This window comes from Nomascus leucogenys, chromosome 3, assembly GCF_006542625.1.
Source record: "Nomascus leucogenys isolate Asia chromosome 3, Asia_NLE_v1, whole genome shotgun sequence".
In the NCBI taxonomy this organism is placed as follows: Eukaryota; Metazoa; Chordata; class Mammalia; order Primates; family Hylobatidae; genus Nomascus; species Nomascus leucogenys.
Window position 1 is genome coordinate 56,858,557 of NC_044383.1, and position 27,033 is coordinate 56,885,589.

Below are 27,033 nucleotides of genomic sequence, written 5' to 3' on the forward strand. Positions count from 1 at the left end.
CTTTAACTGAAGGCTTCAGACATCATTTCACCACATATTCTGGGTTATCTGGGCTTATACATCACCCAAGGCTTCTAGGTTCACTAGAGATAGGGTGACCATATAATTGATTATCCAAACTGGGATACTTTGAGAAAGATGGGAGCATTATTAACACTTATGATGAGACTAGAGGCATAATCTGGGACTGTCTAGGCCAAATAGGAAGGTATAATCTCTCCATCCATAGGGTTTGTGACTTGAGGGTTCCATTAAGAAGTAACTGAAGTTTTTTTTCTTTTAGGCTGCTGCTACAGATAGTGTTTAAACATCTTCTGGAGTTTCATCACACCATGATTTTCTTTGCCCCCACAAACATTTATGAAAATCTTTAGAACTCATTTCTGCTTTCCCAGTGACTCTTGACTATAGAGCAAATCAATGTCTAACATGATGCCAAATGACCAACTAAAAATAGAAGTAATCAATCATACTAACATTCAAGATTAGACCAAACATGTGAATAGCTAAATTGGTTTGGATATTTTATTTTATTTTCTGGAGACAGAATCTTGTTCTGTTGCCCAGGCTGGAGTGCAGTGGCATGATTTCAGCTCACTGCAACCTCCACCTCCTAGGCTTAAGCAATTCTCCTGCCTCAGCCTCCCAAGTATCTGGGATTACAGGTGCCCACCACCACACCCAGCTAATTTTTGTATTTTTAGTAGAGACAGGGTTTTGCCAAGTTGGCCAGGCTTATCTCAAACTCCTGACCTCAAGTGATCCGCCCCCCTCAGCCTCCCAAAGTGCTGGGATTACAGGCATAAGGCACTGCACCTGGCCTGGTTTGGATATTTTTAACTTTCTTCTAGTTTTTCACCAACAGGCAGAGGTATTTCTTTCTTTCTTTCTTTTTTTTTTTGCAATATAGTTGCTCAGCATTCCCTGACAGATACAAATTCTCCCAAAAGGGTTAAACTGGGCCAGCTGAGCATGCAGCAGTTCATCTAGTCCAGATCTTGATTGCATGTGTGTGTGTGTGTGTGCGTGTGTGTGGTGGGAAAGGTCACGGAAAAGGTAAATTTAAGTTGCTAGGTATACTCTTTTAGCTCTCTGCCATCAGTAGAGGAAGCAAATTAAGATCCGCCTTTAACAATTACATTTCAGATAATAAGACTAAGTCACTGCAAAATACTTTAGGTTTCCCATTTTCAGAACTCAACCCATTTTGAAATAACCTACAAGGCCTTTTCTTTGATACACAATTCTGTACAGAATACAGATTGGAGCAAGTCATAAAAACAATTAAAAAATCCAACTGCATCAATAAACTAAATATCCTTAAAGCAGCAAATACACATGACAAGCCAAGACTCGTGTAATCTCTCTAATATGACCTGGCTTTTCAAATCCCACCCACGTTTTTTAACTCTTTGTGTTGAACACAGCAGAGTTTTGTATTAAGAAACAAGTATTTCACAATTCAATAGGCATAAGGATGAATAGAAAAGGGAAAGTGGTTATTCCAGGATATTTACCTGCAGAAAGAGAACTTAGCAATATAGTAATTCAATTAATCATAAGTATGTCTCTGAATCATGTTGTTCAAGATTTTCACCAACCTGATAGCTCGAATGACAGTTTTAAGTGGTGGGGTGAGGTCTTCCACGGATACATCACACTGGCATCCTTTTTCATCATACACATCATCAGTGCCAAGGGCTGTGTCAGCTGCAAGAGAATATTGCCAGTTAAATAACACCACCATTCGCAATTTGAAACATGTTGCTGAATTTTTCTCACGTGGAAATTGCGGGATACTCACAGAGTAAGCTGATAAACCAAGATACATATAAGGTCAGCCAATTGTCTTGCCAATATTATCCTTTCTTCTTTTTCTACAGCCTCCCCAGTTTTAAATATGAATACTTTTCTGAACTGTTTTCTATGGGCAAGATGAAGCTATTGACACATTATCTTTCCAGTACTGGTGATGGATTTGTGTTGATCCACCTATGCTCTTTTGCCCAGTTCCTTGGAAACTAACAGCCAGCTTTTAAGTGACAGCTGTCTGGAGTTACAGAAATAGTTTTTGGGCTTGTAACTAACTGGCCTGTATATATCAAGCTCACATCCCATGACATTGACCCCATTAGCCTTATGCCCTGAACAAGTAAGCTAAGTAGCAGGAGCCAAGAATGCTTACTACTTATTAGTTACTGGATACAGGCAGCCAGGAAAGAGCTTGCTTCAGATCATACAGCCAAAGCTGAGGGCAGATTTTCAGACTGGATAAAAAATCAGTTTTTCGTAAACCAAGGAAATTTACTTTTGGGTTAATTGCAAATGTTTGGGGAAGGCAGCAGGGTTATGATAAATGCCAAATTATTATGAATTTGTAAAACAAATAAGGAATAAGCTCATTTCATTGCATTTCTGTTTTCAGTAACAAAATATTAGAATGAAGTTAAAATTCCTGTGATGGGGGATAGGTTAAATGAATATTGATAGGTTTATATAATGGAATATTAGACAACTTCAAAAAATGATGTTGAAGACTAATGACTGGGAAAGTGTCACAACATATTGTTAAAGAAAAAAAACTGTATATCTGAAATTAAGAATGATTTTATTGTTTTTGCTTGCCTGTATTTTCTAACATTTCTCCAATGAACATGTATTACTTTGGTAATACAAAGTAAATAAAGTAATAAAAATGCTCTCATGAAAGAGGAGTTATGTGGCCTCCAAATAACTTTTTTTGTTGTTTGTTTTTGAGACAAAGTCTTGTTTTGTTGCCCAGGCTGGAGTGCAGTGGTGTGATCTTGGCTCACTGTAACCACCACCTATTGGGTTCAAGCAATTCTCACACCTCAGTCCCCCAAGTAGCTGGGATTACAGTCCTGCACCACCACACTCAGCCAATTTTTGTATTTTCAGTAGAGATGGGGTTTCACCATGTTGGCCAGGCTGGTCTCAAACTACTGGCCTCAAGTGATCCGTCTGCCTTGGCCTCCCTAAGTGCTGGGATTACAGGGGTAAGCCATTGCTCCTGGCCTCCAAATACCATTTTTATATGGTCCAAGCCTCTCTAAATGTTGACATACGCTAGAGAACTAATATTACTTTGTGTTGCCTTTGCTCTGTGCAGTGTTCATTTGCTAAGTCATGAAAGGGAAGGACTTTGCCATGGGCTGTCCTGGTTGGGCTCCAAATTTTGAAAGGCTATTGGAGGTTCATTCATTGAGGCAGTGCTTATATTTGTAATGCAGTTTGTGTGTCATTTACATCAATGAATATTTACTGTGTGTTTATGCAGTTTACTTCCGTGCTGTAATGCAGGTGGTGGTGCGGGAAGAGATGATGAGATACATGTAGACACATGGATCTTCACAGCTCTTCTTCAAGGTCCCGTTGGCTTTCTTGCCCTCAAGCCTAGTAGGGGAGAGATGAAACTACTACCTCACAATAATGATAATAATAGTGTTATTTTTCTAAATTTGTCTTCCTGTATTCATATGTTGAAACTTAATCACCAGTGTGATAGTATTAAGACGTGGGAACTTTAGGAGGTGATTCATTTATGAGGGTGGAGCCCTCATGAATGGGATTAGCGACCTTATAGAAGGGCTGGAGTGAACTAGGTAGGCCCTTCTACCCTCTGGTCTTTCTACCATGTGAGGACATAGTGTTTGTCCCTTCTGGGAAACTCAGTAGCAAGGTGCCATCTTGAACTTCCAACCTCCAGAACTGTGAGAAATAAATTTCTAGTCTTTATTGGTTATCCAGTCTCAGGCATTTTTTTATAGCAGTGCAAATAGACTAAGACAAATAGCAACTGCTCATTGAAATTTACACCAGGTACTTAGGTGCAGCTTCTGCATATATTAATTTTCATACTTAGAGCAACTTTACAAGTTGTCAGTGGTATTATGACCAATTTTCAGATGCAGAAATTAAGGCTTAGAGAGGGTAAGTCCCTCATGTGAGGCCATGAAGGTGGCAAGTGGAGTTAGTAAGTTGCAGAGGATGACATTAGAATCCAGTTCCCTGAGGCTCTTGGAGAGGCCTCTCTCTAGGAGAGAAGCAGGGGATGGTTTCTCCCACAGAGCTTCCAGAAGGAAGCAACCATAATGATCCCATGATTTCAGACTTCTGGACTCCTGTACTGTGAGATAATATGCTTCTGTGCTTTCAAGCCACCTGATTTGTGGTAATTTGGGATGGCAGGCCAAGAAATGAATACAGCTGGGAAAACTTTCCCTAATGGCTTCCAATTCTTTACTCCAGGACAATAATGATGATGATAGTAATAAGATTTTTTTTTTTTAGAGAAATCTAATTATGTGCCAAGAACTTTAATTAATTGTATCAAAACCCCATGAAGTGGTGTTTTTTTTTTTTTCTTTTTTTTGAGACAGAGTCTCGCTCTGTCACCCAGGCTCGAGTGCAGTGGCATGATCTCGGCTCACTGCAAGCTCTGCCTCCCAGGTTCACGCCATTCTCCTGCCTCAGCCTTCCGAGTACCTGGGACTACAGGTGCCCACCACCACGCCCAGCTACTTTTCTATATTTTTTTTAGTGGAGTCGGGGTTTCACCATGTTAGCCAGGATGGTCTCGATCTCCTGACCTCGTGATCCACCTGCCTTGGCCTCCCAAAGTGCTGGGATTACAGGCGTGAGCCACCACGCCCAGCCTGAAGTGTGTTTTATCATTACCTCTTGTTTTGTAGATTATGAAAATGAGGAACAGAAGGCTAAGAAACTTGCCGAAGGACAGCTGGAGAATAAATGACAGAATGAGAACTTTAACCCCAGCAGTTGAGTTCTGGAGCTGTCTGAACCTGAGCCTCACCTCTGACCGCTTCCAGATTTGCCCTTCTTGTATTTCTCTCTTCTTTTTTTTTGAGATGGAGTCTCGCTCTGTCACCCAGGCTCAAGTGTAGTAGCACAATCTCAGCTCACTGCAATATCTGCCTCCTGGGTTCAAGCAATTCTCCTGCCCCAGCCTCCCGAGTAGCTGGCACTATAGGTGCCCACCACCACACCCGGCTAATTTTTAAATATTTAGTAGAGACGGGGTTTCACCATGTTGGCCAGGCTAGTCTCGAACTCCTGACCTCAGGTGATCTGCCCGCCTCAGCCTCCCAAAGTGCTGGGATTATAGGCATGAACCACCACATGGGGCTGCCCTTCTTGTATCTCTTATTGGTATCTGGGTTCCCATCTCCTGCATTACATTTTCCTTCACAGGGCTGGTGCACTTGGCATGGTGTGGACCCCACATCAAATCCAGAGGAGATTTGATTTTAAGCAATGTGGTCACCATGGCCATGTGCTGGGCCAGGCCACACACAAAGGAGCCTTGGAAATATACAGACCCTGGAACTTTAAGGGGGGTGTGTGAGGGATGGGGAAAGGTCAGGTGGAATAGAGAACTCATATACAGGCTGGGTGGCTGACAAAACTGAAGCCACCAGCCATCATTATGGAGCCCTGGGAGATGCCCAGATGTTAGCTCCCCAAAGGAAATACTGAATAACAAACTTTATCAAGAGTCCCAGTACAGCTGGGCATGGTGGCTCATTCATTTAATCCCAGCACTTTGGGAGGCTGGGGGCAGGAGGATTGCTTAAGGCCAGGAGTTTGATATCAGCCTGGGCAACCCTGTCTCTACAAATAATAATATTAATAAAAATAAAAAAAGCCAGGCATGGTGTTGTGTGTGCCTGTAGTCATTCAAGCTACTCAGGAGGCTGAAGAGGGAGAATAGCTTCAGCCCAGGAGTTCGAGGGTGCAGTTAGCTATGATTGTACTACTTCACTCCAGCCTGGGCAACAGAGTGAGACCCAGTTTCTTAAAAAAAAAAGATTTCCAGTACAGAATTCACAAGAGTGTTTTATGCTGTCCTTCAAAATAGAGGCATATGACTGCTTTCCCTCATCTGAATCTGAATGAGAGGCACTTCTATCTTAGTCTCTTCTCATATCTCAGAAAGCTGGGGAACACTGGAGTGGTTACAAGACAGATCTTGCAAGCCTATATTAATAATTTTTGTATTTGAAAACACCATATAACCAGCCATAATATGATAATGCAGGTCCAAATAATGAAATAGCATAAAATATAGAGTCCTTTAATTTTGAGGTTAATGGAAAACTTTCTTTCAGCAGATGTTTACTGTCACAATAAGCACAAAAGTAAAGACAGCGAAACTATATTGTTCACACATAAATGAACCTGCAAACATCCCAAATGACTACAAGACATTACCTCCCAGCCTAATGTTGCACTCCCCATCAACATCCTGTACCCCAGTAAGAGACTCATCCTGTTTAGGAACAGGGCTGGACAGAGGATGAGAGCCAGTCGTCAATTACATTATACTCAAATGCATCTGATTGTGCAGTTTTATACAGCACTTTATAACTTGATTGTTTAAGCCGTAAATTAAACACTCAATCCTGCTTTTTTTTGGGTAGGTGTAGTTAGAGCAAATGAATAGGAAATATATCTTTGCTGGCATGTGTTGAGGCAGGAGTGAATTAGGGAATTTTTTTTTTCTTGCTTCAAAGCTACAAAAATGAGCAAGATGCTGTCTTTCTGCTTCATAAGTACGCCAAGCCCTCACTTAATGTCTTCGGTAGGTTCTTGGAAATTGTGACTTTAAGTGAAATAACATATAATGAAAATGATTTTACCATAGCTATTTGATCTAAAGAAGAGTTAAAGTCCTATGGCATATTTCTGGTCACAAAAACATCACCAAATTTCTACATAAAGACACAAAACACAATATTAAACATTGAAACAAATGTGAGCTACACACACATTTAAGAAAGATTAATAAAAACAAGTAAGATAATTATTTACCTAATTTTTGGTTAATCAGTGAGTGACAGTGGTCATAATGGCGGGAGGTTAAATCAAAGAATAAACGATTGCAAAGGGAAAATTAGAAGGGGCACCTTCTACCACTATACAGTTAAAAAAGCAAGAGCAAATATTGGTGGGCTTGCTGAGTGCTTTCCTACTGCATCATTTGTGGTGTATTTGTATGATTATTGTATGCTATTTATTTACTTATTTATTTTATTTTTGAGACAGAGTCTTGCTCTTTAGCCCAGGCTGGAGTGAAGTGGCATGATCTTGGCTCACTGCAACTCCGCCCCCTGGGTTCAAGCGATTCTCCTGCCTCAGCTTCCCAAGTAGCTGGTATTACGGGTGCCTGCCACCATGCCCAGCTAATTTTTTGTATTTTTAGTAGAGACAGGGTTTCGCCATGTTGGCCAGGCTGGTCTTGAACTCCTGACCTCAGGTGATCCACCGGCCTTGACCTCCCAAAGTGTTAGGATTACAGGTGTGAGCCACCGTGACCGGCCTATTTAGTTATTTTTAACCAAACTCATTTTACTGCCAGATGTATGATTATTGATTATTATATATTTTTTGAGACAGCGTCTCCCTCTGTTGCCTAGGCTAGAGAGCAGTGGTGTCATCATAGGTAACTGCAACTTCAACCTCCTGCGCTCAAGTTATCCTCCCTCCTTAGCCTCTCTAGTAGCTAGGACTACAGGCACAGGTCACCCTGTCCAGCTAGTTTTTATTTTTATTTTTTAATTCTTTGCAGAGATGGAGAGGTTATGTTGCCCAGGCTGGTCTTGAACTCCTGATCTCAAATGATCCTCCCACTTAGGCCTCCCAAAGTGTGGAATTACAGGTGTCAGCCACTGAGTCTGGTCTGACACATTTTGATTTTACAATAATTTGTATTCATTCATTCATTCATTTTCCAACCCACTTATTCCAGTTCAGGGTGGCTGGAGCCCATCCTGGCAGCGGAGGGCACAGGCAGCTAACAGCCATGGACAGGACGCATCTCATAGGAGAGTATGCTCACACATCCCCCCCACACTCACTCAGATGAGGATCATTTAGACACGTCAATGAACTTCAGTGCACAGCTTTGGGATATGGGAGGAAACCAGAGAACCTCCAGAAAACCCATGCAGGCCTGAGGAGGATGTGCCAACTCCACACAGACAGTGGTCCAGCCAAGAACCAATTTTTTTTTCCTCATCCATCTAACAAAACGATGTTGAAGGAAACAACTTTATTTGTGGACCTGCTATATCTTGAGTTGTCAATTTTCTTTCCAGTGAAGTTAATAACACATTAAATGTCTTTCTTATTACTCCTAGGGGCTTAAACCCCTCTGAATGCTAAGGTACTTAGGAGGGGCTAAATTTCCAGCTGAGGCTGGCGCTCTGTTCTCCAACTACACATTTGCCTCTCTGTCCTGGTGTTTTGGGAGATGTAGGTTATGGGACTGTGAACTCATGTGAGCACCCAGTCAAAACCTACTCAGAAAAGGGCAAAATGCCAATGGAATAAGGTCCTCCCCAAAGTCCTGCTCTCTGTGAGGGATCCTCTTGGGATCTTCTCTGGCAGAGCTAGCCCCATGAATGGTCCATGCTTGGCATTAGGGAGAAAAATAAATATAAAATACAACTGTTTGTCTTCCCCAAGCCTTTTCTGTTTCCTATTGATTAGCAGTGTTCAGGATTTGCTTTCAAGTACTCTGTTCCCTGACATTTAAAAAGATCTAAGCTAGCCAGGTGCGGTGGCTCACGCCTGTAATCCCAGCACTTTGAGAGGCCGAGGCAGGTGGATCACCTGAGGTCAGGAGTTTGAGACCAGCCTGGCCAACATGGTGAAACCCCATCTCTACTAAAAATACAAAAAAAAATTAGCTGGGCATGGTGATAGGCACCTGTAATCCCAGCTACTTGGGAGGCTGAGGCAGGAGAATTGCTTGAACGTGGGAGAAGGAGGTTGCAGTGAGCCAAGATCACACCATTGCACTCTAGTCTGGGTGACAAGAGTGAAACTCCATCTTTAAATAAATAAATAAATAAAAATAAAATAAAAAGATCTAAGCCAAATTTTGAATTTTGAAAAACTACTAATTGCTACTTTCTATACTGTTTGGAAAGGACCACTTGGACTTTAGATGATGAAGAGAGGATGGTAAAGAAGAACATTTTGGAAACTTCTGCTATGTCCAAAGACCATATTTCTATTTCTACTATGAAATTTTACCATCAAGTTGAAGGTATTTATGGAAGAAGGACAGGTAGTTTCTAGTTCTTTTTCTTAGTCACCTTCTTTTACATATTAGATTCTTTCTGCATTTCTTTTTAAAAATAATTCTATTTTTCATTGATACATAGACGTACATATTTTTGGAGTACATGTGATAATTTATTACATTCATAAAACTTGTAAAGATCAAATCAGTGTACTTGGGCTATCCATCATCTTAAATATCTGTCTTTTTTTTATACTAGAAACATTTGAATTATTCTTTTCTAGCTATTTGAGCTATTTGAAATATACAACAGATTATTGTAAACTATAGTCACCCTACTGACCTATCAAATGCTAGGACTTATTTCTTCCATCAAACTGTAGCCATTAATTAACGTCTCTTCATTCCCATTCTTCCAATTCCCAACTTCTCTTCCCAGCCTCTGGTAACCACCAGTCTAAGCTCTGTCTTCATGAGATCCATTTTTTTCGGTCGCACATATGAATGAACACATATGATCTATTTCTTTCTGTGCCTGGCCTATTTCACTTAACATAATGGCCTCCAGTCCTCTCCATGTTGCTGCAAATGACAGGATTTCATTCTTTTTAATGGATGAATAATATTTCATTGTGTATTTATACCACGTTTTCTTTATTCATTCACTGATGGGCACTTAGGTTAAGTCCATATTTCGGATATTGTGAATAGTGTTGCAGTAAACATGGGAGTACAGATATCTCTTCAATATATTGACTTCTTTTCTTTTGGATATCTTCTTTGCATTTCTTGATGAAATGATTACAGTGAGTTTCAACCCTGGCTGCACATTAAAATCATTTGGGGAGTGTTAAAAAAAAATCCCAATAATGAGGATGCTCTCAAGACCAATAACATTAGAAACCAAAGGCTAGGACCCATGCGTGGAAGTTCCTGGCTCTCTGGAAGAATCCCATGTATAGCCAAGGGCAAAGACCACTGGTTGTAGGTAGAAAAATGACATCTCCTGGTCTCTCTCAGCCAGAGCTGAGCAGCGTGTTTGGCTAATCTGCCATCCTGTGTTCCTTGGTGCTGCTGATATATTTTGCAGAGGAGCAATTTGAGACAATATACGTGCCTCACAAGACAGCAGTAAATGACTACATCATAAAAAACAGAAAAACAATTTAAAAATCCTTTGATAAATTGGTGATATAGGAACAAGGTTTTGTCCTATCACAACATTCTAGTCATCTTTTTTTTTTAAATTTTATTGTTATACTTTAGATTTTAGGGTACATGTGCACAATGTGCAGGTTTGTTACATATGTATCCATGTGCCATGTTGGTTTGCTGCACCCATTAACTCGTCATTTAGCATTAGGTATATCTCCTAATGCTGTCCCTCCCCCCTCCTCCCACCCCACAACAGTCCCCGGAGTGTGATGTTCCCCTTCCTGTGTCCATGAGTTCTCATTGTTCAATTCCCACCTATGAGTGAGAAGATGCGGTGTTTGGTTTTTTGTCCTTGCGATAGTTTACTGAGAATGATGTTTTCCAGTTTCATCCATGTCCCTACAAAGGACATGAACTCATCATTTTTTATGGCTGCATAGTATTCCATGGTGTATATGTGCCACATTTTCTTAATCCAGTCTATCGTTGTTGGACATTTGGGTTGGTTCCAAGTCTTTGCTATTGTGAATAGTGCCACAATAAACATACGTGTGCATGTGTCTTTATAGCAGCATGATTTATAGTCCCTTGGGTATATACCCAGTAATGGGATGGCTGGGTCAAAAACCACATGATTATCTCAATAGATGCAGAAAAGGCCTTTGACAAAATTCAACAACCCTTCACGCTAAAAACTGTCAATAAATTAGGTATTGATGGGGCATATCTCAAAATAATAAGAGCTATCTATGACAAACCCACAACCAATATCATATTGAATGGGCAAAAACTGGAAGCATTCCCTCTGAAAACTGGCACAAGACAGGGATGCCCTCCCTCACCACTCCTATTCAACATAGTGCTGGAAGTTCTGGCCAGGGCAATCAGGCAGGAGAAGGAAATAAAGGGTATTCAATTAGGAAAAGAGGAAGTCAAATTGTCCCTGTTTGCAGATGACATGATTGTATATCTAGAAAACCCCATCGTCTCAGCCCAAAATCTCCTTAAGCTGATTAGCAACTTCAGCAAAGTCTCAGGATACAAAATCAATGTACAAAAATCACAAGCATTCTTGCCCACCAGTCACAGACAAACAGCCAAATCATGAGTGAACTCCCATTCACAATTGCTTCAAAGAGAATAAAATACCTAGGAATCCAACTTACAAGGGATGTGAAGGACCTCTTCAAGGAGAACTACAAACCACTGCTCAATGAAATAAAAGAGGATACAAACAAATGGAAGAACATTCCATGCTCATGGGTTGGAAGAATCAATATCATGAAAATGGCCATACTGCCCAAGGTAATTTATAGATTCAATGCCATCCCCATCAAGCTACCAATGACTTTCTTCACAGAATTGGAAAAAACTACTTTAAGGTTCATATGGAACCAAAAAAGAGCCCGCAGCGCCAAGTCAATCCTAAGCCAGAAGAACAAAGCTGGAGGCATCATGCTACCTGACTTCAAACTATACTACAAGGCTACAGTAACCAAAACAGCATGGTACTGGTACCACAACAGAGACATAGATCAATGGAACAGAACAGAGCCCTCAGAAACATTCTAGTCATCTTTAATTGAGCTTGAAGGCCTCAGCCTTCTGAATTCCAGTCATTATCTTCTACCCGCAGCCATCAAAAAACCCCCTCTTCTCAGGCTTTGGCCCTCTTTCTCTTTTAAAGAAATCACTACTGCTTTTACACACAAGCAGCTTACACAGTCACAGACAAAAATAAAACCCAATTGTCAAAAACATAGCGGAAACACTCATTTTGTCTATGGAGGAATAATAACGTCCTCACATCTGGGGCAATAGAAGAAATTATAAAGGAGAGAGCTGGCAGCTTTGATCATGAAGACAGAACATGTTGCTACCCACAATAACTAAATTACAATGCCAAAAATTATTGATTAGAGAAGAATTCCAAAATACAAAAAAAGGCTTAATATCTATAATGTATAAGGAACTTATTTGAATGAATCACAATCCAAAATATACATGTACAAATAAGTCAGTCAGGAAAGACTAGCAAAAAAATGACTGAAAATTATTCAGCCTTACTAGAAATTTAAAAATTGTAAATTAAAAGCATGAACTTATACCGATTTAATTTGCAAAAGAATAATAACTAATACAAAATTGAGATGAATTTGGTACACTTGGACATTGCTGGTGACAATATAAATTGGATTAAATTTTTATGACAATAAAATACTTAATGTATAATCAGCAATCTTTTTATTTTTATTTTTGATTTTTAAACTTTTAAGTTCAGGGGTACATGAGAAGGTTTATTATATCGGTAAACTCAGGTTTGTTGTACAGATTATTTAATCACCCAGGAACTATCCAACAGTTATTTTTTCTGATCCTCTCTCTCCTCCCACGATCCACCCTCAAGTAGGCCTCAGTGTGTGTTGTTCCCCTCTTTGTGCCCATGTGTTCTCCTCATTTAGCTCCCACTTAAAAGTGAGAACATGTGGTATTTGGTTTTTCGTTCCTGTGTTAGTTTGGTGAGGATAATGGCCTCCAGCTCCATTCGTGTTCCTGCAAAGTACATGATCTCATTCTGTTTTATGACTGCGTAGTATCCATGGTGTGTATGTACTACATTTTCCTTATCAAATCTGTCACTGATGGGCACTTATATTGATTCCATGTCTTTGCTATATAATCAGCAATCTTACAATTTTATACAAGAGAAGTTTCCTTTGTAAAATAAGTTCAAAAAGAATAGAAATGTAGCTTAATGCAATAATGTTTATCATCTACTATAGAAAAATAGTTATATAAGTTTCAATGCCCTAAAGTAGAAAACTGCAAATTATAGTAAATTATAGCATTTGATCATGCAGGTGTACTACACAGCTATGAAAAAGACAATTATGAATAGTATGTAATAACATGAAAATATTTTAAAATGTGCAATGAAATTACAATATGAAACTACTTATGTTGATTATAACTATGTACAATAGTATGTGAAAAGAAAAGTAGCTAGAAGAGAATATGTAAAAATAAAATTAGCTGTACTAGTGCATGAGATTATAAATTATTTATACTTCATTTAAAGTTTCCTAACGAATTTAAGAATTTTTCCATCACAAAAATAATGTATACTTTTTGATATGAAGTATTTGAAAAATAGGAAAACAGAATGAAGAAAAAAATCTTCCAGGCCGGGTGCGGTGGCTCATGCCTGTAATCCTAGCACTTTGGGAGGCTGAGGTGCGCGGATCACTTGAGGTCAGGAGTTCGAGACCAGCCTGGCCAACATGGTGAAACCCCGTCTCTACTAAAAACACAAAAATTAGCCAGGCCTGGTGGCGGGCGCCTGTAGTCCCAGCTACTCGGGAGGCTGAGGCAGGAGAATCGTTTGAACCCGGGAGGCGGAAGTTGCGTGAGCCGAGATTGCGACATTACACCCCAGCCTGGCGACAGAGGCAGACTCCGTCTCCACAAAAAAAAAAAAAAAAAAAAAAAAATCTTCCAAAGTTCCAAGACTTAAAGGCAACCATGCCCACTCAATGCTGGGGCCGGCGCTGCCGCCGCGCTCGCCCGGACGTTCCCTTCCCGCCACCCCGCCCCGTCCCCCCGCACCAGGAGCAACCTGCAGCGGGAGGGCGAGCGCGGTGGCAGCACCCTCACTGGCTCCAGCACGGGTTCTGGGGGCATCCTGGAGGAGGAGGCCCGGACACTATCAGCGGCCTCCCTATGGACATTAAACCCAGAGAATCCTACTTGATCTTCCGGCCGTTCAAGGAGTATGAAGAGTCCCTGATCGAGCTCACCGCGAAACAGCCTGTTTGTTTTGTGATCTTTGACAGCCGGGCAGGAGCAGAAGAGGCCAAAAATGCGCTGAACGATATTCGCTTAGATACCGAAAACCCACAGATCATGAGGCTAGCGTTTGCCAAAGCCAACACCAACATGGCCAAAAGCAAGCTAATGGCAACTCCAAATCCCACCAACGTGCACCCCACCTAGGAGTACACTTACTTCATCGCTCGGGACCCCTATGACCTGATGGGGGCTGCTGTGATCCCTGCATCCCCAGAGGCCTGGGCCCTTCCGCTTTGTACACCACAGAGCTGACCCCAGCCATCACCCATGATGCGTTCACCTACCCAGCTGCCACTACCGTTGCCGCCGCTCTCCATGCCAGGTGCGCTGGTTCCCTTCCTCTGACACCACCCAGCAAGGATGGAAGTACCGTCAGTTCTGTTAGTTCTTCGGTCTGGTCACCGGGGAGTTGGTTCTGGGAATCTGTGGTGCTGCAGGGACAGGCGCCCTGAGCTCCCACCGCCACCGCCCCCCGGGCGGCCTGTGCAGAGCTGCCGCTGCGCCCTAGAAATTGTGAATCCTAAGCCTGACTCATTGGACTCCTTCCTGTTTCCCCTTCCTCCTCTTCCTCAGCCCTTTACTGCACCCTTAAGCCTTTCTCCAACGCCTCCCAGGAGGATTTGGGGACCTTCTCGCTGAGGCGCCCAGATCCAGCTCGGAGGACCACTCGGACCCTACAAGGCCTGACCTCCCAACCAAACTTGCTTCGGTAGCTCCCGCTCGAGGAAACGAGGCATTTAATTTTGCATGTTTTCTGGCACGAATGAAGACGCTTACGCTTGTGTATATGTGAGTGTACAGTTTTTCACGCTGTCACCATAGCAACAGGTCCTGGCCCCCGGTGGTTCATCCTGCCTGGCCTCTCTCTGCTCGCCTCGCCCCTGCACCCACCACGCTTCAGGGAGGCCCGAGCCCCGAGCCCCGTGGCCCCACACGCTTCCAGACTCACCGCCTGCCTCCACCCAAAAGATAGATGGCGTTTGCCTTTTCCTTTCAAATTGGGCTTCTCTGCTCCTATCTTCTCGGATGGGCCAACAGTCATAGGAATGCCCTCTCTGCCCTTCTGTTCACCTCTCCACAGTCACCCTGCCTGCCGCTGCTCCTCATTCTTTCCAAACCTTGAAATCAACCAAAACGTGAAAAGTATTTTTGTACTCTGTAACAAAATATTTATGCATCATCATAAAAAAGGCAACCATTATGGCGATATGTTACTTACAGTGAAAGTGTGAGGGCTAGAAGTTCACAATTCATTTTTGTTTTTGTTTTTATTTTTTTTTGAATGGAGTTTCGTTCTGTTGCCCAGCTGGAGTGCAATGGTGCGATCTCGGCTCACTCCAATCTCTGCCTCCCGGGTTCAAGCTATTCTCCTGCCTCAGCCTCCAGAGTAGCTGGGACTACAGGTGCGCACCACCACGCCTGGCTATCTTTATTAGAGATGGGGTTTCACCATGTCGGCCAGACTTGTCTCGATCTCCTGACCTCAGGTGATCTGCGTGCCTCAGCCTCCCACAGTGCTGGGATTACAGGCATGAGTCACTGCATCCAGCCTCACAATTCATTTTTATTTTAGGAATTTAAATAAAGTATGTGATGATTCTATTTCATTATGCTATGGGGAACACACATTAAAATGGCTACTATTAATGGTGGTGATAACTTATTACATCCTGTAATGAATTATAATTTATTTTCCAAGGGTTCCTTCTTTCTGCTGCTGGTTGTATTTCAGTTACTCACCCCCTGCCACCCTCTGCTATCATTTCTCAAAACCTTAAATATCATCCTAAATTTAGAGTTACCATTTTAGACATGTGCTAGTTCAAAGACAATTCCTTTAATCCAACTAGAGTTTAGAGTAACTACTTGGGCCCTGATGCAGTCGCACAATTTCATTTCACTAAGTCCTTGGCTACGGACTCTTCTTCCCGTTCCATGTTAGATGCTGCTAAGTAACCAAGAGACAAACTAGGTCCTCAAGGCATGAATAAGGAACCCAGAAAAATACTCTGGATAATGTATTTTTTACTCTAGATGTTTTTCCTTTCAAATAGTTTTTGTTTTCACTTTGTTTTTCTCTCATTGTAACAGTAATACATGTGCATTGTAGAAACCTTGAAAATCTGAATTTTAAATTAAATCACAAAGAAAGAAAAAAAATTCACCTGTGGCTTTAACACTCTAAGGCAAATCCTATCAAGTGTTGGTATGTTCCCTTCCAATCTCTTCCTGTACATCAATTGATGTTTAATGTTAAAGTCAATTTCTCATCATAGATGGAAACTTAAACATCTCTGGTTGCCTTGAGAAGGAAGTTGGTTCTGATGGCCCAGAAGCTCCCATTCAGCCTCATCTTATAACGGCCTTTCCATCCCATTCTCCAGCCACACCAAATTCCAACTGCTTCTCTAGGTGCTGTTCAAGCGTCATCACCACTGGACATTCTCCCAAGCGGTACCGTCTACACACCCTCATCCATCCTCCTTGCTTTTCTTATTTGTTTGGCTGGTAATTTCTAGGTGCTGAATTTGTGGTGGGCAGATTATAATATGCATGGGGCACCAACAATAGCAAGGGACATTCACAATGTGGAGAACATCAGGATAATTAGAACACACCATTTTAATTTCAGCCTACATGTAACTTTTGTGGCACTTTGAACACCATAACTTTATTTTGCAGTCTAGCAATTTCTTTTATTTTGAGAGGTCCTAAGCACAGAGGATGAAGAGTGCAGGGTGGCATGAAGGAGTTTAGAGCCTCAGGCTTAGCTCTGGAATGACAAGCCTTTCAAGAGTCTACCACCTCTGAAGGAAGACTGATGCAGCCCTTCCTTTACTGTATATGCCTATGTCTTCTCAGTTATTACACTGTATTATATTTCATTGTTTACAAGTTCCTTTCCTTGTTAGACAGTGAGCTCCGTGAGGGTAGGACCACGCCTTGTCATTCATGGGATTTTGGCCTTATTATTTTCTGTTGTACTATGGTTAATTTTTTTGTTTTGTTTTTGTGATCATTCATGACTAGATATACTTCAAAATCCTACTGTGAAAAAAACCCCAAATTGCCACATAATGTTTACTTTTTATAAACATTTTAAATAGAATCTTCCCCTATTAGCCCATGAAAATATTTAAGAGGCAAAAGAAGTTTAAAGTAAAAGAATGAATAACTTTTATAGTAAACTCGGGAACTATTTGTTGAATAAATACGGTATGCTGCATGTTTATTTTTAGGTGGAAATGCAACCTGTTATCCCACTTTAAATTCTTGGATCTATACATTTATAATTAGTAAATAATAGAAGAATGTTCACATTGGTACAAAAGGAAGAGGGATCTCTCTCTCTCTCTCTCACTATATCATCCATATTAATATAAAAAAGAAGGCATTCCAGACTTAGTTTTTCTCTTCAGGAACAATGTAACACTAATGGAAATCTAAATACTTTACAGCAAGATAGCATTACTTCACATGTCACTTTTGGATATTTCACACCTATCACCTTTTCCAAACTGACATTTATCCCAATACTTTACATTGCTGGTACTGTAGCAACAAATTGTAAAATCTCAATCATGTGACCATTGTTTACTCAATTCTGAATCTTAGGAGATTTGGAGTAATAGCTTACAAGTGAGTTTTTTAAAATTAAGAGTTAGAAAATCATCTCACTGAGTTCCCATAGAAATAAAAGATAATGCTATAATAAAAATTTTGATGAATCTGTGAACACACTCTCATTATATTTTTTCTAGGCTGTAGAAATGATACAATATTTGAAAAAAATTCTGAAAATTCGTTTTTATTGAAAAAAAGCCTCTAGGTATCCATATCTGCAGCACATATTGGTTTCAAAGTTAAATATCCTTCTGAGCTTTTAAAGCAATATTCTAGCTAAAGAGCTAATTTTAATATTTTGAACAGGTAATTGCATTTTCCATGCATTTTTACCAAAGTAGATGCAATTTGGAGAGCAAAGTTTTTTTTTTTTTTAGCAGAATTGAAGGTTACAGATTGATACAGATTGCATAACTTAGCGCTGGGATTACTTGTTATTTTTGTTATTTTTTATTTTACTTATTTAGTATTATGACATTCCTGACAGAAAAATTTGGGACCTAGAATAAATAATCCTAGTACTCAAAACAGAAATGAAGGACACATTCAAATGCAGTATTAGAGGAAGTGTAGCTTGCCTTTTTTTTTTCTAAAGAGACTTAGAGCTTCCTATGAATACCACATTCTGAAAAAATGTCCTCATGTCTTCAAAACTCTCTCAGCTCTATGGGAGGCTTTCATAGCAAAGAGAAAATATGACTAGCCTTTGACTGAACTTGATTACTTTTTGTTGGCCTGGACTAACTGACTTTTTTGGCTTTCATCCACAATAAGGATTATAGTTTATGCTGTGATTCAGCACACACACATACAAAGATGCACACATACACATATAATTAAGACAGAAGTTCCTTTCTGGGTTAAGATGGTAGATTGAACATATACAGCTAATCTTGCTCCTTTTGAAAAACCCACTAAAACTATAGTGATGAAATACTTTAAAAAAAGACATAAACCCATAAAAGAAGAGAAAAGGAAAGGAGATGACAACAACATAATTTTGGAAGTGGGAAAGCAGATGGACAAGTTAGGTAACTGACTAGCTGATACCAGAGAGAAAACCCTATGCCAACACTGAGAAAAGCTAAGAACAACAAGATTTACACTTTGGAAAACTCAAAAGGCTCAGGAATTGGCAACATTAGGTACTTCTTGATCCAAGCATAAAGAGGGGATAACTAAGATAAGGAAGGTTGCGTGCAATCTCTCCCAGACTCCTGGGCGTATGGTCCTCTCCTATTCCAGCAGAAGATGGAAATCTTTAGATGAGAGGTCACCCCTTCATCCAAAGATACATCCAACACAGTCAAAGGACAGGTACTAAACCAAAAGCTGGGTTATTAAGTGATCATACACAGATTAAATGTTGAGGATCCACCACAACCTGCTCGCTATCATAATAATGGTAGTAAGACCTTTTCCCTCTAGGAGTTTGAGTAACTACTCTCTAGGGAATCTGATCAGTGCAAGAAAAAAGAGCTAAAGATACTGTTGCCAGGAATTCCCCCAAAAGTAGTTGACTCAGGTCAACCTATGGTGAAGATCAAAGTTAATCAGCTCTAATACACTCAGAAACTCCAGTCACCCTTCTAGTCTCCAACATTTTATTATGAGAAAACATTCAATTTACTATGTATCTAAGGAAATCTTCCAATACAAAAATGGAGATCAAAAGCAACTAGAAGGTAACAGAAACTAAGGAAATGAAAATTCCAAAACATTGTCATTAATATCTTCACAGATATAAGGCAAAATACTCTATCCATGCAAAAAAATAGGATCCTAAAATAAAAGAACCCTTAGTCAAAAACAACAAAAACAAAAGACCTCAGAAATGATAGCAGAAATGAAAATCTTAGTAAGAGGTTTGGATGATAAAATTGGCCAAAACTCCTAGAAAGTAGAACAAAAAGACAAAGAGGTAGAAAATGAAAGAGGAAGGATAAGAAAATCAGGGCCAGTATGCAAGTCCAACTTTCAAATAACAGATTTTCATATCTTTATTGTGAGAAATATCTTCATATTTTCTCTCTTCTTTCAGAGAAAATGAAGGGAGAAAAAAAAAACCCAATAAGATATTCTAGAATGGATACGAACTATTTCCAGACATACAAGCTCTTAAAAATTTTGCCTTCCAGACATTCTTCTCAGGAATGTATGATAGGATGTACTTCATCAAAATGGCAAAGTAAACCAAGAGAGAGGGAGACACAGCCACAGAACAGGGTGACATAAAGAGACGCAACAGGAGTCAGCAGGGTGACAGTGAAGGAAAATTCCCGTGTGAAAGCAGTGTGTCAGATGGAGAGGGAAATTGGTCCAGATAGTACTAGTGTGAATTGAGGGACAGACACACTGACAGCTGTCATCATCATGCCTTCTGTCATCATGTCATCTTTTTACGTAAAAAAAAAAAAAATGGATTTTTACTGTCTGAAATAATGGAGTGAATCAAGAAAGACAAAAACACGAGATCCTGAAAACTGAGAATCCATTCTGGAAGAAAATAAAAGGGAATTCAAAAGATAATGGCTGTGCAGTAGGCTTAGAGAGCAGCCAGCTCAGGTAAAAGGAGAATGGAGGTTTCCAGAATGTGTTCTCAAAGAAAAGTCACAATGGGACCAATTGGTTACCTGACGCAATTTACCTTGTGGAAAATATTACTGAGAGATTATTGAAGATGTGGGAAGAATTATGAAAACAGCAACAATGAACAAGGTATTTATTTACTACATGAAAAGCAAAAGGTAAGAAACAGCCATAGTGCAATGTAATATGTATACATAATGTAGACACTGAATTTTGACTTCTCAAAAAACTATAGTGACTTACATTGAAAGGTTGGGAGGGTCTGCAGAAGGAAGAGTGAAAAAAGAGTGAAATCTTCATTTACCAGAATAGAAAGTAAACAGTATTCAAAATGAATTAATCAGAAGTTAGCAGTACATTCATATTATTGGAAAAATATGGAGATATGTAAATATCAAGAGAAATAGCTAAAATAAATAGAAAACGGCTGCTCCTGGAAAGGTGGTCTAGGGATAGAGTGGGAGAGTTGAGGAAGAAAATCATTATATTCTGTGACAGAGGGCTTATATCATTTGACTTTTATTATTTTAAACTGAACTTTCAACTTTGAGGTAATTGTAAATTCACACGTAATTTATAAGACATAATACAGAGATTCTGTGTACTCTCTATTCAGTTTCTTACAATGGTAACATCTTGCAAAACTATAGTGCAATATCACTGCCAGAATATTAACACTGATCCAGTGAAGATATAGACATTTCCATCACCACAAGGAGTCCTCATGTTGTCCTTTTAGAGCCACACCCCCTCCCTCCCAGCTCCCACCATGATTACTGGCAACCACTAATATGATATGCATTTCTATGATTTCAAGAATGTTACATAAATGGATACACACACACACACACACATATATATATACACTTCCCACACTACATTAATGTATATCAGTAATACTTAATAATTAATGATATGTGATCTTTTGGGATTGGTATATTTTCACGTAGCATAATTCTCGCAAGATTCAGCTGCATTGTTGTGTGTATCAATACTTCATTCACCTTTACTGCTGAGTAGTATTCCATAGCATGTATGTGCCACGATTTGTTTAACCTTTTGCCTGTTGGTTAAACTTTTCAATAGACAAAACGTTAACAAATTGTGGCACATACATGCTATGGAATACTATTCAGTTGTATTTTAAATATATATAGTACATATATAATATTATATGCAATATATTAATATATTATATGTAATATAATAATATATGTTATATATAATAAATATATATTAATATTACTCTGGGTTGTTTCCAGTTTTGGGTCTTTACAAAGAAAGTTACTATGACCATGCATATATAGGATTTATGGGAACATAACAATTTCTCTGGGCAAAATACCCAAGAATAAAATTACTTGGTCAGATAGTAACTAACTGAATAGTTTTAAGAAACTACTAAACTGTTTTCCCGCCAGCAATGTGTAAGTGATCCGGCTTCTTTGCATCTCCCCCAGCATTTTGTGTCGTTCCTATTTTTTTTGTTTTAGCTGTTCTGGCAGGTGTGTAGTGATATCTCCTGTAGTTTTAACTGGTCTTTCCCCATGGGGCTGATGATATGAAACATCTTTTCTTGCACTTATTTGCCATGTTTATATGCTCTTTGGTGAAATGTTCTTCACGTTTTCTGCCTATTTTCTTATTCAACTGGTGTTTTTTTTTCCCCCTGTGGTGTTTTGAGGGTTCTTTATATATTCTAATCAGATATGTCATTTGTACATATTTTCTCTCAGTTGTTGTTTTTTCATCCCCTTAGTCTCATTTGCAGAGCAGAAGTTTTTAATTCAATGAGGTCCATTCTATCAGCTCGCCTGCCTGCCTGCCTGCCTGCCTGCCTGCCTGCCTGCCTTCCTTCCTTCCTTCCTTCCTTCCTTCCTTCCTTCCTTCCTTCCTTCCTTCCTCTTCTTTCCTTCCTTCCTTCTTTCCTCCCTCTCTGTCTCCCTATTTCTTTTTTTTTTTTGGAGTCTCGCACTGTCGCCCGGGCTGGAGTACAGCGGCGCAATCTCGGCTCACTGCAGCCTCCGCCTGTCAGGTTCAGACGATTCTTCTGCTTCAGCCTCCTGAGCAGCGGGGATTACAGGCACCCGCCACATCGCCCTGCCAATTTTTTGTATTTTTAGTAGAGACAGGGTTTCACCATGTTGGCCAGGCTGGTGTTGAACTCCTGACCTCGTGATTTGCCTGCCTCAGCTTCCCAAAGTGCTGGGATTACAGGCGTGAGCCACCACACCCAGCCTATGAGTTTTCTTTTTATGGGTAGTGCCTTTGTTGTCAAGCCTAAGAACTTTCTGCTGAGTTCTAGATCCCAAAGATCTTCTCTTACTTTTTTTCTAGAAGTTTTATGCTTTATATTTAAATCTGTGATTCATTTTGTGTTCATCTTTACTACTTGACCTTTAAAACCAGGTATACGTATACCACTTTGGTAAAACCAAAAATCTTTGAGTAAAACCTAAAAGGCTCAAGAAATGACACTGGCTCTTATTACCTGTGATACATTCTATAATATGTATTTCTTATTCTGTCCTATCCTATCCCATTTTACAACAGATATGCCCATCTTATTCCATAACTTCTCATCCCATCTTGTTTCATTTCACTAAAAGAATGCTGATCATAACCCATTCATTTGATTTCATGACACTCTACCATAGCTTGAAAAGCATGGTAGATAACAGTGTTTTCTACCTGGTTCACATCCCTCAATTTTACTTTTCAGTATGTCTTCTTTCCTAACTTTTCTTTATCACCAATTCTATCTCAGATGTTTAAAAAAATCACCCACTGCTCTTTGACACAAAAAATACAAAACTATTTTTCCTGAGGTTTATTACTTGCTCCCTTCCCAGTGCTTCCCTAGGAGGTGACCAGAACTGCACACAGTCTTCATTTCTACTTAACATGAGTCCTAAGAGAGCAAGGGCAGGCTCAACAGCCAGTTGAAATAAATTCTGGGAAAATGAGAGGCACTGTTGTTATTTTCTCACTTAAGTTCTGTGCCTTTTTACAGTCACATCAGAAATAGAACCTCATCTCCTTATTCCTCACAAAACTGTATTCTCAGTGACTTTCTGAAATACTTTTTTATCTCAACAGTCATTACAAACTTTTAGTATATGGTTGATTATACCTATGGCAGGTAAAACATATTGTGCACAGGGCCTGCAACCACAGTAAACTAGGTTGCTGGGAGATTCAATTAAAATAGTTATCGACCCATGTTTACCAAATATGCTAACCAGTACTTTTTTTGTGATTTGGTAAACTTGATTTTTTTATTGTGTTTGTTCCCAAGCTTGCTAATTAGCAACATTCAGAAACACTAATTCACACTAATGAGGGAATCTATTATGTAAGATACCACTGCACTTGAGTATTTCTCTTCACAATCAAAGACCCCATTTACACTGAGTAGGTAATTCATGCATCCTCAGCATCGTAAATTACATTAATTATGATATGAATATCTCTAAGAGTCTCTCTTAAAGATTGTCAATTAACCTTACTTACTGGCTAGCAGCAATGCTGGCAAAATTTCATGGACTAGTTCCTGACACTTAATTAAAAGGAATTTCTCAGTTTTGAGTGATGGTGTGAAGCACTAGAGAGTTTTCAAAAACAATTAATATGGTCTCTACTGCTAAAATTGCTGATCATACATCTAGTAACTGCCCATAAGGTGAAAAGAAAAACACATTAAAATTTGTTTTCTTTCTTCTTTTTAATTGCATATGTTATATATACTATCTTTATTCAAATGGAAACACTAGAATATGTTTTTATATGTTCCTTAAAAATTATTGCAACTGTAAAACAGTGGAGGAGTTTCATTATCTTCTTAGAGTCACTCAAATACTCACTTATTTGAATACCTCAAACACTTGCTTATTGCTGAACTGTGATTCAGCAATAACGATTTTAATAATATCATACCCTTTGCCTCTGTGATGCATCTCATTTGTGTGTGGGCTTTTTAAAACCCCCAAACAATTTTTATTAATAAAGCTTAATTGATTCCTGAATAATTAAATAGTAAACTATTTATTTGTTCACAATGTGTTCATTATTCATTCATTCAAAATAAATATTTTCCAAACTTCTATTATTTGCCATGCACTGTGCTGTCATATAGTAAACCAACGTCTCTCTCTCTCAGAGCAACTGAAGTATTTCTGACAAAGGCAGTATTTCCACTGCCTTTATCTTTAATAAAGGAAGCGGTCCCTGATACATAGTATTATTTCTGTGATTACATGAATTATTCAAAATGAGGACTCTTAAAACTCACTCCAAGGAATAAAGGACTAAAGTTTGTATGAGCATATAACTTTTAACCTTCCATTTACCACAGGTAGAAATTGCCATCAAGTACTGGATGAAGGGAAGACAAATACATGCAAATTAAGCAAGTCCAGGATTTCAATTAGTCAAAATTAATGCAGAAATCAGCATTAATTAATTAATAAATAATAACAATATATTTAATATATTGAGTACCTATTCTGTGCTGGGCATTGTACAAGAATTTTACACACATTATATCTTATTATTACTCACATAACCCTATTAGGTAGGTATCATTTCTACTACCCTAAAGAGAGAGGGAGAACAAATTAAAGTGGCAGTGAGGTTAAGTTGTTTGTCTCATCCCACCCGACCTAGTCGGGGAACTAGGATTTAAAACAAGTGCTGTTTTACTCCAAAACCATGCACTGTGTCTGATTAATTCAATTTTAATAAGAATTTCCTTGAGAACATACTATAGTCATAGCACTATTAGGTTCCCAATAGAAAACAAGGACATAAAACTCACAGCCTGGTGAAAACATTTTGTTTTAAACTCACATACAAAAACCAATTTTTATAGTTTCAATGTCATTGAAGTGTTTGAAGCAAAAGCAAGGTAAACTCATAAACTAGAGTGACTGCCTTTATTAGAACCAAACAGTGAGATAATCCTGGTAAAGCCGGTCAATCACATTCAGATCACTGGGATAGTCACTGCTCCACACCTGACATCATCTCAGATAGCCTTCTCACATGTATAATTGAACTAGCCAAACTAGATGAGATCAATGAATTGCTCTTTTTTTTTTTTTTTTTTTTTTTTTGAGACAGGGACTTGTTCTGTTGCCCAGGCTGGAGTGCAGTGATGCGATCATGGCTCACTGCAGCCTCAACCTCCTGGGCTCAAAAGATCCCCCCATTTCTCAGCCCCTCAAGTGGCTGGGGCTATAGGCATGTGCCACCATGCCCAGCTAATTTTTATATTTTTTGTAGAGATGGGGTTTTGCCATGTTGCCCAGGCTAGTCTCTAACTCCTGGGCTCAAGTGATCCACTGGCCTGGGCCTCCCAAAGTGTGGGGATCACAGGTGTGAGCCACTGTGCCTGGTGATGAATTGCTCTTACCATTCTAAGCTAAAACAGTACTTCATCTTAGGGAGAAACATTCTGAATCAATGGCAAAATGACTGAGAGGGAGTTATGTAATCCTATCTCCACAAGGACGAGATCTGTTCCCTTTGAACCATATTCAGAGATATCTGATTGCAATCAAAGCAGCCATGTTTTATAATGACCCTACAAATTGCAGAATCACAAATCTATATTATTAATCAAATCCGCTGGAGAATTCTAAATAGATCTTGATATGGTTTTGCTCTGTATCCCTACCCAAATCTCATGTTGAGTTGTTATTTCCAGTGCTGGGGGAAGGACTGGGTGGGAGGTGAATGGATCATGGGGGCGGATTATGGTTTAAAAGTGTGGCACTTCCCCCTTCACTCTCACTCTCTCACTCTCTCTCTCTCTTTCTCTTCTGCTACCATGTAAAGACATGCTTCCTTCCCCTTCACCCTTCTGACATGACTGTAAGTTTCCTGAGCCATCCCAGGCATGCTTCCTGTACAGGTTGTGGAACTGTAAGTCAATTAAACTTTCCTTCATAAATCACCCAGTCTCAGGTAGTTCTTTATAGCAGTGTGCGAACAAACTAATACAGATCTGATAAATTTTCCCCCAACTTTCAACTCTGATTCAGCTAGCAGTAATAGTGCCAGGAAATGCCAACATGTTAACTCCAAAATCATCTGGACTAACTTGTCTAGAGATGGTAACATAAGCATTGTTTAAAAAAATGGAAATTACTGTTGCATACCTTAATTGACATGGGAAGGTATAGGGAGAGAATATTTGTAGTGTATGCAATGATAAAAGGAATAAATTGAGCAGACTTGCCATATTTACTGAAAAAGAAGACAATAAATCATTTCACTAACAGTTAACATACAGCTGGTTTATACTGCTAATGAAGCAGCATGAATTATATGAAAGAAAACATGCTAAGCAGCAAGCATGGTAGAACATAAAAAGCTTTGAACTTAGACCTAAGTGCAACTTCAAACCCCAACTTTGGCATTTAGACTGAATTATGTGGGCAAGTTATTTACATTTTCTGAGTCTCAATTTCCTTATCTGCAAAAATGGCTATGTGTGTATTAAATGAACCAATTCATAGAAAATGTCTAGCCAATGCCTCGACACATGAGGTGCTAACAATGCTATTTTCCTTTTCTTTCTTAGGCTCTGTGAGTGAAGGATACTACAGGGAGAAATAAAAAAGTCAATTAGACACTGACACTGTCTTCATAGAACCAACAGGATGTTGAAAATACTAAAAGCAAATAAGCTTTAAATGGCTGGGCTGGTAGATTGCAATACTGGCCACAACACTTGCAGCTTC

General features: G+C 39.5%; 1 protein-coding gene and 1 pseudogene across 2 annotated transcripts in view; one reads left to right on the plus strand and one right to left on the minus strand.

Annotated features, from left to right (window-relative positions):
- Positions 1 to 27,033, minus strand: part of KCNQ5 (potassium voltage-gated channel subfamily Q member 5) — a 571,663-nt gene that overhangs the window by 26,095 nt on the left and 518,535 nt on the right. For both annotated transcript variants that reach the window (XM_003271108.3, XM_030809332.1), the window contains exon 11: positions 1,602 to 1,710. In XM_003271108.3, coding sequence (XP_003271156.2) covers positions 1,602 to 1,710 — 109 coding nt within the window. The remainder of the gene's footprint in view (positions 1 to 1,601; positions 1,711 to 27,033) is intronic.
- Positions 8,996 to 15,361, plus strand: LOC115832141 (annotated as a pseudogene).